This window comes from Juglans microcarpa x Juglans regia, chromosome 2D, assembly GCF_004785595.1.
Source record: "Juglans microcarpa x Juglans regia isolate MS1-56 chromosome 2D, Jm3101_v1.0, whole genome shotgun sequence".
Lineage (NCBI taxonomy): Eukaryota > Viridiplantae > Streptophyta > Magnoliopsida > Fagales > Juglandaceae > Juglans > Juglans microcarpa x Juglans regia.
Genome location: NC_054596.1, coordinates 34,824,218 through 34,838,521, shown reverse-complemented (window position 1 = coordinate 34,838,521; position 14,304 = coordinate 34,824,218). Strand labels below are relative to the sequence as shown.

Genomic DNA, 14,304 nt, shown 5'->3' with positions numbered 1-14,304 from the left:
TGGAATAGATTTCTAATAAGGTTGTTAATTACAGGTACCATGTTCCACGCTCATGGCTGAGCCCAAAGGGTATCCTATTGGTCGTGCTTGAAGAATGGGGTGGTGACCCAAGAGGAATTTCTTTGGTCAGAAGAACAGGATAAAATACCTCTTTGGCTCGGGGGAAAATCATTGTTTGGTTGGATTTATTGATTCATTTACTACAGCTTATGGAAAGATAAAAGCTACTTATTTCCTCTTCTATAATTTTCCTCATGGACTTCTCATCTCTATCGTCCAACTATATATCACATTATATCACACATGCCACAAAGTCTATCATTCATGTCGCAAGTCTTCACATGCTATCACGTGCTGAATTTCTGGACTGCAAAACATGGAGGTAAAAAGAAAAGAAAAGAAAGTATCCCACATCTTCTTTAAAAGAAAGACTTTTAAGTAGCCACTGTTTAGGCCTTTTCGTTAGATTCTTCGCTGGTTTAGGTACCGTTTGGTACGGAAACGATTTTACCTCATCTCATTATTATAATTTTTTTAAATTTTTACATAAAATATAATAAATAATTCAATTTTTTTAAATTTAAACACAATAATAATATTAAAAAATAATATTTTATTTAACTTTAATCTAAAATCATTTTATCTCATTTTTCTATCTAAATGGAGCTTAATTATTTTACGAGAATGGTTTAAAGCCTTACATCTTTTCTTGGACTGTTGATTAAGGCCCATATTCAGCACCTTATCTGCCTAGTTTTGGGCCTAGGCTCATTTATTGCCCATTTTTCAAACTCAAAACTTCATAAATTTTCATCTTGAACTTAATGCGAGATGTTAGAGTAAAAAGCTTTGAACATATTTAAATTTTGTGTTTTATTATTATCCTTCCACTCAAAGAATGATTTAGTATTAATCTCAATTATCCTATAAATCTCAATTATCTTATAAATAGGAGTAGTATGTGATGTAAAATTATCTTCAAATCTCTCGCAAATGGTATTTCTTTTTGTGGAAGTGACTTATCATACCCTCATCAAATTGGTCGATTAATATTATTTAAAATGGACATCAAAGGCCTACTTTGATCATTTGAAGTTGGAAAAATCTAAAAAAAATCATTGAAATCAAACGTGATTATCACATCAAATCGCATAATGGTCTGCTTTGAGCAAAAAATACCATTGTCTCCTAGATTTTCACAATGGAAAGGATCCACCGGCAACTAATTTGTAATATTAACAAGCTCTATATGATATGTTTACTTCTAAATTCAATCCAAGATACTTAAGAAAAATGAGGGAAAGAGGAAGAAAAAGCTTTGACTACTTTCTGCATAGCCAAACAGAATAGACTCTGGCTCAATGCACAGTAGTTGACCCTAGATGGGCCGATAACACATAAAAGCAAATAAACCTTAATTAGTTAAGAAAAGGGCCTTGCCCATACTTGTTACTCTACCTTACGGGCCCGTGAAACACAGGGACAAAGTACAAACATAAAAGTCTTAATAACCCACAAAATAACATAATAGGAAATAACATAATGGCCCACAACCCATATGAAGTAAACTAAACTAAACTCAACTAATCAGTTCTTATACTTTGACCATCAGCTTCCTAATACTTCCATAGTTTGTGTCCTCAGGCTTTGCACAATAGATGTATTACAAACCCTCCCTCTTAAAAGATCTTGCCCACAAGGTGGGGATAGGCTTTCTTGAGGTGCTGATATGATTTACATGTAGCCTCTTCAATCTTCTGCCCTTGCCCCCAAATGAGGGGCTCTGGTTGTGCTTGGCCTTTAACCTTGGTCAAGTGGCAACCTAAGACCTCTTACAGCTCTGGCTTCAAGACCCCAATGGAATCCATGGGTGGAAGCTTAAGTATGACTATGAACTTAGCCTCCATTCTCCTTTTAAGTTGAGATATGTGAAATGTAGGAAGTATCCTTGTAGTGGGAGGTAGATCCAGTTATTGGCCACAGATCCGTCATTTTGAAGGACATGGAATGAGTCTTAATACCTCGGAGACAACTTAAGGTCACAGCAGTGTGAGATGGAAACTTGTCAGTAGGGCTGGGGGCACAAGTATACCCAATCACCTATATTGAACTCATGTTCTTTCCTTTTGAGATCTAAGTATTTTTTTCCATCCTTTCCTGGGCCTTGTGTAAATTATGTTTGAGAATCTATGAGATCTGGTCCCTTGTTAGTTAGCTTGATTCCACAGTTTCCAGTCTAGCACTGCCCTGAATGTAGTTGAGGAGCCTTGGTGGAGAACATCCATACAAGGCTTCAAACGGTATGAGCTTTGTTGAGTGGTGTAGGGTGGAATTATACCACCACTCAGTAAAAGAGACCCAGATTGACCAATCCTTAGGCCTATCACCCGAGAAACACTTAAGGTAGTTTTCCATAGCCTTATTGACAATCAATTTGAGGATGGTAGGTAGTGCTCATGTCCATTTGCATTACTTGGAGAGTGAAAATATCTTGCCAAAACCTACTTGTGAAAGTGTTTTCCCTATTTGAAAAAATGGACAGGGGCAGGCCATGCAGCTTGAAGACATCCTTCAAAAGCAACTCAACCACTTTTTATGCAGTGTAGAGGTGTTTGAGGGGAGTGAAGTGGGCATACTTGGTAAGCCTGTCCATGACTACACATAAGCTATTGAAACCTATGGTTGTTGGGGTATAGGAAAGGGCTGTAGTAACCCACTAGGCATGGTGTTATCAATTTTAACCCTTTGGCATAAATCACAGCCCCTTATGAACTGCTTAACCACTTTTTTCAAACCTGGCCAGTAGAACTCCTTTCTAACCCTGTGGATGGTCTTGTTATACCCCTAGTGGCCTCCCCACATACTATTGTGCATCAAATCAACTTAGCCTTAAATGATCCTTGTTAGGGAATGTAGAGTCTGTTTTTATACAAAAGCACCTCCCCTTTAATAGAATACATTGGGGATAGTTTTCTATCCTTGCACTATTTTATCAACTGTTGAAAATCTTCATCATGCTCATACGCCTCTTTTAACTCATCCATCTAGTCACGGTGAGAAATGAAATCAAAGAAAGAGAACACTTCTCTTCAGCTTCCTTTTGAGATAAGGCATCAACTACCTTATTCTCATTCCCCTTATTGTATTCCACTAGAAAATCACACCCCAACAATTTAGTGACTCGTTTTTTGCTGGACAAGGTTGCTTACCTTTTGATCCATCAAATATTTTAAACTTTGCTAGCCAGTCCTTATCACAAAGGGATGCCCCAATAGATATGGTCTCCACTTTTGCACCGCTACCACAATAGCAGACCATTCTTTCTCATAAGTTGACATCTCTTCATTTCCACCCTTCAATGATTGGCTGAAAAACTCCAGGGTCTTCCCTTCTGCATCAAAACAGCCCCCACTACTGAACCCGATGCATCACATTCAATCACGAAGGAAAAAGAGAAATCGGGTAGTGCTAACTAGGGCTGGGCAAAATTTCGGAAATTCTGACTCCGACCGACATCCGCTCTGATTCCGACTCTGACTCCGTTGGAGTGGTTGGATTTCGGAGTCGGAGTTCGGAGTAGCTCCGAACCCCGTGTCGGAGTCAGAATTCGGAGCTCCATGGAGCTCGGAATTTCGACTCCGAATTTTTTTAACAAAACGCAGATGTAAAACGACGTCGTTTTACATCTGGGGTTTTGTTAAAAAAATATAAACGACGCCATCCCACTTAATGTGGGACGGCGTCGTTTTATGGAACGAAAGGGGCCAAAACGCAGGAGCCTCCTCTTCTTTCTTCCTTCTCAGTTCTCACTTCTCTGTTCTCTCTCGTGACCTCGTCTGCTTCGTCTGCGACTCTGCAATCTGCTGCAGTGCTGCGTCTCACGTCGCTCTTGCGTCTCGCATCTCCGTTGCCGCCGTTCGTCGTTGCTCCTCCGTGCAACTTCAAGCCGAGCTTCAGCCTACAGTGAGAGTGACGGGTTCCGAACTTCCGAGCCCTAAAATTAAATTTAGTAGTTTAATTAATTAATTTTATGTAAATGTCTCTCACTCTCTTGTGAATTGGTATTTTGTTGTGATTCTTATGAATTGATTTTGTAAATTTGTAGTAAGGAAATGTGTTTAATGAAATGTATGATGGGTTTGTAATTTGTTTTGTATGCATGCATAGTGTTTGATAAAATGTGTAAGAGATCTTCTCAACACGTGAACGTTGTGTTTTTTTTTTTACAAGTATCAATATGTGCATATTGATATTTGGGATGAATCTTAGACTTACAAACGAAGGGGAAAAAAGAAAAGGGAAATCAAAAGAAAAAGAAGAGGTTTAGGAATATATTATAAAGACATACATATTATGGAAATAGAAAGGAGAGGAGCACTGACAATACATCCATTAATTCGACTTTTTAGAGACAAAAGCAAACTATTCCCCCCCCCCCAAAAAAAAAAAAAAAAAGTCAAAATCTGAATCCCATCAATTTCATAGCTCCATTGGATGATGATATCACATGGCTTTTCATTGATGTCAATTTTGCCTAGCCCTGCACTAGATACCGTGAAGAGAATAAAGGTGCAAACTGCTTGGGGTTGATAATTAATTCTTCTTTGTTGACCTGGATTCTTGCACATTGAATGCTTAGCAGTTTTGTGTGCCACTTAGATCATCCTAACTAGAGATTATACCATTGTAATGTACGTTTTAAACCATTGGAAAAAAAGTGAGCTGAGTGCCAATGACAGCCGACCAAACAATTAATATAGAGTGATCATCCGCTTGAATTACGGATTCTGAGTTTCAATCATTCTTTCCCGCAATTTCTTTGAAGGTGTGAATTAATAGAGACATTTGTGAAGTATTAATATAGAGAAGGTATATATACATATATATATAATATAGCATACACCATGCAAGCTAATTACTCTAGTTGATGTCATGTACGTACCGAATGGTATTGAGATTTAACTCGTTGGTCATTTGAGTGAAATTCGTATTTAATTTTTATGTAGTTATATTTCAAGGCTGAGTTATATTGTTATTACGTTATAAATGAGATTGTTATAACTTATGGCTACATTATACATGTTATTTACTTTTTAAACTATTTATGTAGTTATATTTATGTAGTTATATCCCGAGCAAAGACGTGGAATAAGTACTCTTTATTCTATAATTTCTATTAGTACTTATCCATCCTCTCTCAAACATTTATAATTTATTATCCAACTGAAAAAGCAAGTGTTGCATCAACAAGCAGCCTCCATACTCTAGTAAATTAACCACAACAAAACAACTGCAATTTGTAGTGCACCCAAGGGTTAAAGTCAGTTAAAAATTTGTGTAATTTTCGACTCATGAGTCATGAGCACTTTTAATGCTAAATTTCAGGCGGACATAAAACAAATTGAAGATATAATCAAAATTCAGTAACAAAATCAAAAGGAATATTTAAAGTATTGAAAACTCTTGAATAAACCAAATATGTGTAAATGGTTCACTTATAAAAAAATATATATGTTGCTGATTTCCGAACGGAGGTCGGAAATTTCATTCGGAGTCGGAGCTCCGACCACTGTTCGGAGTTTCGATCGGATGTCGGAGCTCCGACCTTCGATCAGAGTCGGAGTCGGAGGGGCAATTTGACTCCGACTCCGTCAGAGTCGGAGCCCACCCCTACTGCTAACACTAGAGTTGCACCACAACCTCTTTCAAGTGATAAAAAGTAGCCTTAGATTTTTTTTGTCCATTCAAAGCTATTCTCTTTCAACATATCTGTAAGTGGGGCAGTGATACCTCCGTACCCTTTTATAAATCTCTGTACCCTTTTAAAGAACTTGGGAGTGGCCAATCCCTCATGGTTGCCAATTTTTCTGGATCCACCCTAACCACCTTTGTTGAAGCTAAATGACCAAGGTAGGCTACCGAATTTACACTTGCTGCATTTAGCATAAAGTCGGTGTGTCTCAAGGTGTCCAATGTCAATTTCAAATGCTCTCTATGCTCCTATTCACTCTTGCTATAAACTAGCATGTCGTCAAAAAACACCAACATAAATATTCGAATGTAAGGTCTAAATACCTCGTTCATGAAACTTTGAAAGGTGGAGGGGTGTTGGTCAACCCAAAGGGCATTACTATAAATTCGTAGTGACCATCGTGGGTTCGAAATACTGTCTTAGAAATATCTTCTAGTTTAACCCTTATTTGATGGTACTTGGACCTCAAGTCCAACTTGAAAAAAATCACAGCTACATATCACTCGTCCATTAACTCTTTCACAACCGGAATGGGGAATTTATCCTTGGTGGTGGCCTGATTTAGCCCTCTATAATCAATGCATAATCTCCATGAGCTATCTACCTTCATTTCCAAAAGGACAAGTGAGGGGTAGGAACTTTGGCTAGATTGTATAACCCCTGAATTTAAAAGTTCCCTCACTATTTTTTCAATTTTCTCTTTTTGATAATAAGGATATCGATAAGGCCTTATTGAGGAGATTGGTTTGGTACCGGACAACAAGTTAATAGCATGATCAGGTAATCCCTTAGGCTCCTGAAATACATCACCATAGGACTGAAGTAGAGCTTGGATATTGCCTGAGTAACCCTCCATTATCTCTTTTTCAGCTTCTATCTCCTCTTCCAGAACATGCACAGTTAGCAACTTCGTCAGTTGGATTGGAGTTCCATACAGGCCACTGAGCAACTCCCCTGCTCGGACAACAGGTTTGGTTGAGAAACGAGTGGGGACAAAGCCGAGGGAGGTGGTTGCACATTTGTTTAGGATACAATTAAGGATGACAATAAAAAAAAAATACCCAAATCAAATATCAATTCGAAGTCTGATAATGGACCTGCAGGTTGCAGAGATTCAATTGAGTAGGTAGATCTTTCATAAAAAACTCTGAACAATATTTGCTGGTGAGGGCCGTAAGAAAGACATCATCAAATTTGGTACTTGTACCTTATCTTAATGTCTGTTTTGCTCATCTACACTAATTTCTGTTCCATATAAATATATATCTATATATATATTACTAGGATAAGAATTGGCCAATTTGAAGTGGCGCATCCAATATTGGGTATATCACATTGAATTTGAATATCTTTTCTTGCAAGTTATTGTCCTAACCAATCCAATTAAGGTGGGGTTTTGATAGTGAGATGAGATGAGATGATTTTAGATGAAAGTTGAAAGTTGAATAAAATATTAGTAAAATATTTTTTTTAATAATAATAATATTATTATTATTATGGAATTTGAAAAAGTTGAATTGTTTATTATATATTTTTTTTATAAGTAAATTATTTATTGTATTTTATATAGAAATTTATAAAAATTGTAACGATGAAATAAATTGAGATGATTTTAGTATCCAAGCTGAGCCTAGAGTATACACCTTGAAATATAAATTTACTAATTTCTTCATGACGCGAAGTAATTGACAGCACTATTGCATCAGTGGAGAAGATTATGCAGCACCGTGATCCTGGTTACATTAAAATGCAAGAGAATATTTCTGGATATCACGCATCAAGACTTGGAAAATCGATAGAATATTTGCTGCATCATTATAGGAAAGTCTAGCTGTAGTTCCCTTTTTAATACGTAAATACAGCACTCTTGTATCTAATTACTCGATCTGTAAATACAGTATATTAATGAAATGCAAGTCTTCTCTCTTTCTCGTCCCGTGAGATAGAATTTCTCAAACTCTAAAATCCTTTAGTAATATGTCACGGTATTTTTATCCTCTTTCATCTGCCACGTACTTCTTTTCTTGGTCCACTTTTGAAGTCCAGACTCAGAGAACCAAACTTTGGTAATCATCATTTCTGCTTCTCTGAAAAGCAATCCTTTCTAGATTGATCCCCCAAAATTGTCAGTGAGTCTGGACTGAACCCATAAACTGATCCTAATCGATTTTTCAAGGCAGATTCTCAATGGCTCAAGCTCACACCCACTGCATTTAGGCACAGACCATATATACCTACAACTCCTAAATTATTCACTAATATAAGTAAATGCACCAAGAAAATGATGGTACTGGGACAACTGCTTCAGAGATTCATGAAATATCAAACTTCAGTGATTTTTCTGGTTCTGCAGTAGGACACTGCTATTGACAGGTGAACAAGAAAAAATAAAATAAAGTGCCAGCACCCAATTACTTGTTATTACCCTACAGTTACCTGAGGTCCCTCATGCCAACAAGTCTATGAATCATAGTTTTTGTTCTCTACTGGGATTCTCCCAACTGGTTGGAAATTATTGAACCATTCATTAACGGGACAAATCCAAGAAGATATTGCTTTTGAACTGTTGTGAAGGACAGATCCATGGTTGCTTTGCATTGTCTGAGATTTTAGGTAAACTTTAGTGTTAATTGGACCATAATTATTTAAAATGTTTGGGCACATCGATGCCGTTTCTCTCACTATATTTTCGCTTTCATTAATCGAAGATCTTGAGGATGAAAATGTCGATCTCTTCATCAAATATTTTAGATGACCATCTTCTTAGATTAGAGAGAATGAGTGAAGATTAATGTTTTGGTCTTAAAATCTTTTTTTTTTTTTTTATTTTTTATTTATTATCTTTGTTGCAACGGGAGTTTGTTTAGAAATTCCAAAAAAAAAAAAAGACCATAATTTTGAATGATCAGCTTGTGAGCATTTGGGAGTTGGGAACCATTCAAAGACCCTATAAACCCTAGGATTAGAACTCTAGATTCCCTCTCACAAATTTGTAGACATGCTAGATGTTCTTTTTGGTCTCCTTCTATCATCACAAGCCCTTTTTAAAGCAGAAGGGTCAGATACAAATATGCATGATAGCTTACTTAAATCAGTTTTCTTTCCATTTGCACAGTTGGGTCACTGTATAGTGAAAAAAGATATTCGGATTTTGAAAGAATAAAGCAGACAGATAGCTCATAATATCATTAAACTTTTATAATCTAAGAGTTGTGGAAAAGCAAAACATCGATCATTAGGTTAAAGTGGTCTGGGACACCTAAAGGAAACGAAATGATGTGGTCCAAAGGTGGAAGATGTCATGATGAATGCAGTTTTGGACAATACTCAAGCTTCTTCAAGCTCTCCCAACTCTCTATAATTGAACTGAGTTCTGTCATCTTACTAAGAGATGCATGAATTCTTTTATTTTGGGGTATCATTCAAGAGATTCATACATAGTAAAACCTTCAGTCACCATCAAAATGAAATAATTGGACCAAATTTTGTGAGTATCAAGGGAACATGCAAACTGCTTACAGTATACGGAAGTGAGATGTAACATCTTGCACTATCAACCGTCAAATTTGCACGTGTCGTCTATTCAATGGCCCCAAATCCAAAGCACTTTGTAGCCCAGTGGTCAAAAACTCCAACTAAATAAACAACTAGGTGGTGATTTCGAGTAAGCTTTTATTGCATTTCTATTTTTTTTTTTAAATCTTATTTAACTTGAAACCTGTCCTAATTACATCTTATGTGTTCTCTTGAGCTGAGTATCAACAAAAGTGAATGGTTATTTCCTTAGTTTATGAGATGAGTAGTGTGTCATTGACTGAAAACTATTTAGAGTTTATCAACAGAACATGCCACCATTGTTGATAAAGGTGATGCTAATGAAGATTAGATGCAACAGAGGGGAAAGGGAAGTAAGAAAATGTCAATTTAGCCATTAGGTGAGGTGAGGATGGAGATTCTCATTGGTTTTTTAAGAATCAGACAAAGATCTTGGTGACCGATTTGATTGGTCTGTGATATGGGTAATCATCCAAGGGTGATTGAAGAACACAGGAGGCAAAAAAAAAAAAAAAATTGAGGAGACAGCAGGTGGGGTCGGGCATTCCAGTATTTTTCTTTTTTTTTTTGGGGGGGGGGGAGTCCGAAAATTCTTACAATAATAGAGCCACTATGAATGGCTCTTGATTTGATGATTTAGTGTACCACAAAACACATAGACCCAGGAAATCAAATCTTGGGGGAGGGGGGGACTCAGCAAATTTGTGGTCACTGGAAAACTTAGAGCCTTAAATGATGTGATTCTGTTTTTCCTTGTCTGGTTTGAAAGGAAATGTCACAATTTCATGTCATAACCATTTGATTTTCCATATCTAGCATGGATATGCTCGGTGGAGAAATGTAATGGCAGCAAGTGGGATAGACCAATGGTGCTGTCAACTAAGAGCAAACTGTCTTCAATGTATGTCTGATTTTTAACATATTATGAATGGAATGGGACCTGACATTCTAATGGGTCCCATCCAAGAGAGCTTCTGTACAAAATATTAATGTAATCAGAGGACCATAAGCATCTCCAATTCTGTCTCATTGTAAAGGACACTTTGGTTACTGCTCTGATTGACTCTACTGGCAAATACAGTAGGTGAAGATACTTCATGGGGAACCTAAAGAGTAGTGGTTCTATCTCATTTTCATGTGACCAGCTCATTTGCCTGTCCCAAGTACTCAAAGGTCTAATCCAATTCAAACAGAAGAATGCCTCAGAATTTTGTTTTGATTCTCTCATAAAAGAGTGATAAGGGCTTGTTTTGATCCAAGAGCACAATGTCGTGGGCAGTGTAACAAGCCTCGGGTCAAGAAAAGGACCTGGTGAAGAGGCTCCAAGCTGGAAAGAGCCGGTTTCATCGGATCCTGTCGTTTGGACGACACAAAACAAAAACACACTTGGGTGATGAGAGAGAGAGAGAGAGAGAGAGAGAGAGAGGTGGGATCCAAAGCTTCCTTGTTCTTTTCTTTAGAATATCAAATGTCAAACACAATCTCAGTTGGTTTGCTTTGAAGCTAAAGGGATCAAATGAACAGCAAAACTGCGCTCACAAACAAAGAGAACCCAACAGAAAAACAAGAAGGAAAATAAAAATTAAAGGAAATTCTTTAGTTCTTACAGTACACCTAAAAATGTTGCCTTCTCTCTCTTTCATCCTTCATAATTTTCCTTCCTTTCCCTCCCATTCTTAGCCGCTATAAAGAAACAGATACATGCTTTAGATGAAATTGAGAATGAGATTATACGAACCACTTTCCAATAATAAATTAAAAGAAAATTTACCAAGTGTCCTAAACCTTAACCTCAACACAGTGATAATGATGAAGAAGCCTATTGGCCTCTCTAAGACCACTGAGGTAAGCTCCATGAGTTGTAGAATAATGGGTTCTATGCGTTGCTTCTCCTGCAAACAGAATTTGAAGTGAAGGCGAAACAGCATTGTCATGTTTTGGCAATGGCTCGGCCATCGTATCAAAATCATCGCCACTTGATCCAACTGCAACATAACTGTAAGACCCCAAAAATAAAGGATCCGTACCCCATTTGCTCTTCAGTATTTTGGTGACTTTCACTTCACTTTCATGACAGTTTTTCATAGAATTCATGTTCCCATTGCATAGTTCACGGCTGTTTGAGTTGGCTTGCTTGTGGGGTTGTGATAGAAAGCTTGAGATTGTTGTTGCAACCCCATCAATGATCTGTTCATCTTGGAGTGATTCAAGCTCTAATGCTTCTTTTCCTGCAAACCAAGATAGCAGGACACGGGAATTGCTATAAATTGGCCACAGAGTAGCTGTCCTCCTCATCCACCAAGGTATTTTTTTATGCCTGAATTCCGAGTCAGGTCTATGGAAAACCATTTGGAGAAATGGAAACTTGTTGAAATCATCGCCTTCCACTTGCAGAAACAACTTGTTGACAAGGCCATAACCGAGCCTTGATATTGCCTCAGACTTAAATGAAGGCAGGGGAGGACTGAACAAACCTGAATCTTCCCCAATTCCGGCTTTAAGCACTCCCAATGAAACCGTGACAATAACATGATCTGCCAACATGTTGGAACCATCACAGAAATGCAACTTCACTGGCCTAGCACCATGAACTTTTTCCTTGTCTGAAGATTCATGTTCTTCAGGCTGCCATTCAATTCTTGTGACCTTTCGGCCAAATTGGACTAAACCAGGTGGTAGAACAGAAGCTAGGGACTCGATTACGCTCATGTAGCCTTTGGCAATGGTGATTTCTTCACCAGGAAACATACGATATTCGCTTTCTGCACTATAATCTAAAGATAAAAGATCACCAGCTGATGTATAAGTCCTCTGGATGTTCTCATGAATTGCAAATACTCCTTCTTCAAGCATCCTTCTGCTCCATTTACCATATCCTTGGAGCTCTCCCTGATCTTTCTTACAAACCCAATAAGAATTTAGTCCTTGTCGTAGAAAAGAACCGACACTGAGCTTTCCTTGGCCACCATTGCTTGCAGAAATCTTCAAAGCCTTAGCTGAAAGGTTAGAGTAATCACTGCCTGCACAGTCTTGGATTGACTTTCCTTGAGCATAATCCATCAGGTTCTTGAATAGGGTCGCCACAGGCTCGACAATAGATGGAGTTAGCTGAAATCCCCCTTCAGCAATGGTGGTGGGCTCGTCAGGGCACGCGTCCATGCACTCCCATGGCTGCTCAGACTCCAGTGCATGGCTTTCTCGAGCAATTTGGTAAATTGGGCTGCCTCCATTGCCATGGATCCAAGTTGCGCCCATCTCAATCCGGTCACCACCAAACTCAGAAGTGTTGATTCTGCCACCAATTCTACTCCCACCTTCCACAACACACAGCTCAAACAAGTCTTTGAAGCCAGTGGCAGTATAGAGCTTGTTTGCAGCTGTAAGGCCAGCCATTCCTGCTCCAATTATCACAATTCTTGGCTTCTTGGTCACCATTGTTGCTTTTCTACAAGTTTGCACAGGCACAAAAATAGAGAGAAAAATATCAGAAAAAGATAGAGAACCGAGTCAAGAACTATAGGTGAGATTGAGTTACTGAATCAGAGATTTATAAGGCTTTCGTGGTATGTGGTTTCCTGAGCCAATAGTTTACTTTTGTTTTTTGTTTTTTGTTTTTTTTTCTTTATTATGTCTAATAAAGACAGGGCTCCACTTTTCATGAGTCTACCATTAATATTGCATATATCTCAATACCATATAGATCATTCCCTCTCATATAAACCTTTCATAGTCTCCCAAAATCCAATTGCCATTTCTGATCAGAATATCACAGACTTAATTTTACTTTCTGAAGGCCAGTTACTCCTTTGCCAAGAAGAAAAAGGAAAAAAAAAAAAGAAACTCAAAGCAAAGTTACCAAGGCAAAATGAAATATAGAAATATATTGATACCAAGAAACATAAAAGGTTGATGGTGCCTTTCACCTACCTGGCCAAGTAGATTGGGTTGGGGGTCGGCCCACCAGCTGGCCATTTCTGCAATGGTTCTGATCAATTGATGGACCTTATTCTTCACCAAATAGATGGACAAGCCCTCCACGAAGAAAATTACAGTGGTTGGAAGAATATATTCTAGAAAGAATAGTCAATAGTACATGATCTATATTTTAAAAAGACTAATTAATAGTAAAATTGAAGTCCTATTAGAACCTTATAAAAAGTAAAAACCTCTCATTTTCAAGCAATATGAGAACTCATACACCACATACCCTTATCATTATCATATGGGATATCACAATCATTTGTAGAGCCTCAATAGAAAGCCCAAATTAACCACATGGCCTATACTCTAAAAGGACTAGTTAATGATACAATTGGAGCCTCATTAAAACCTTATAAAGTGTAAAAATTTTCCGTTCTTAAACAATGTGGGATCTCATATATCACCTATCTTTATCCTTATCACATGAGGTATCACAATTTTAGTTGCGTCATTGCTAAAATGGGCCATGAACACTCTCCCCAATGGTTAATATGTAGACTTTTATTCGATTTCTACAAGTTTAATGTCGTTTCATCTGTGATTTTCAGTTGTTGATGTCGTTTCATGGACATAATTGGTATATATGCATGTGGGTATTGATCATTTTCGGAGTCATTCAACTCAATTGGGAAGCCACCTCCAACTGGGCTTCCGTGACTCGAACTCAGGATTTTTGGCTTTGATATCACTTGTTGGACTATGAGTTGTCAATTCACCTAAAATCAATTGGTGTTAAAGAAAGACACGCTCAAGGTTTTTATGACATTCAATATCATACCTTGCAGACTTATTTTTAAAACGGTCGCAAAAATTGATATTGTAGACACACCCCAACATATGGCATTTGCAAGACGCCAAGTGAAAGCAAACTTAAGAAATACACAGCATTGTACTTCTCATTCTACCCTCCTTAAAATGTGTTCAATTTCATGTTAATCTTGGAGAATGGGAGGAAGTGGAACCTACTTTTCCTCACTGATTAACTAATAATGGACAAAAGATTATCTGATTTACCT

At 37.7% G+C, this 14,304-nt stretch overlaps 2 protein-coding genes across 3 annotated transcripts in view; one reads left to right on the top strand and one right to left on the bottom strand.

The window, feature by feature from the left end:
- The window catches only part of LOC121248479 (beta-galactosidase-like), a 51,456-nt gene extending 51,298 nt beyond the window's left edge, over positions 1–158 (top strand). Inside the window, exon 18 of the mRNA XM_041146953.1 lies at positions 35–158. Within this exon, the coding sequence (XP_041002887.1) occupies positions 35–143 (109 nt within the window). The 3' untranslated portion in view covers positions 144–158. The remainder of the gene's footprint in view (positions 1–34) is intronic.
- A 10,090-nt stretch (positions 159–10,248) lies between these two features.
- LOC121250930 (probable polyamine oxidase 5) lies at positions 10,249–12,973 on the bottom strand. Of its 2 annotated transcripts, none has more exons than XM_041150192.1 (2): positions 11,099–12,973; positions 10,249–10,990 (listed from the first exon to the last, which is right to left on the bottom strand). In XM_041150192.1, the coding sequence occupies exons 1-2, from the start codon at positions 12,740–12,742 to the stop codon at positions 10,922–10,924; spliced, it is 1,713 nt and encodes a 570-aa protein (XP_041006126.1). In that variant the 5' UTR covers positions 12,743–12,973; the 3' UTR covers positions 10,249–10,921. The 2 variants fall into 2 exon arrangements, with proteins under 2 accessions (XP_041006126.1, XP_041006127.1); XM_041150193.1 differs by having other exon boundaries at positions 11,079–12,970.
- Positions 12,974–14,304: the final 1,331 nt, after the last annotated feature.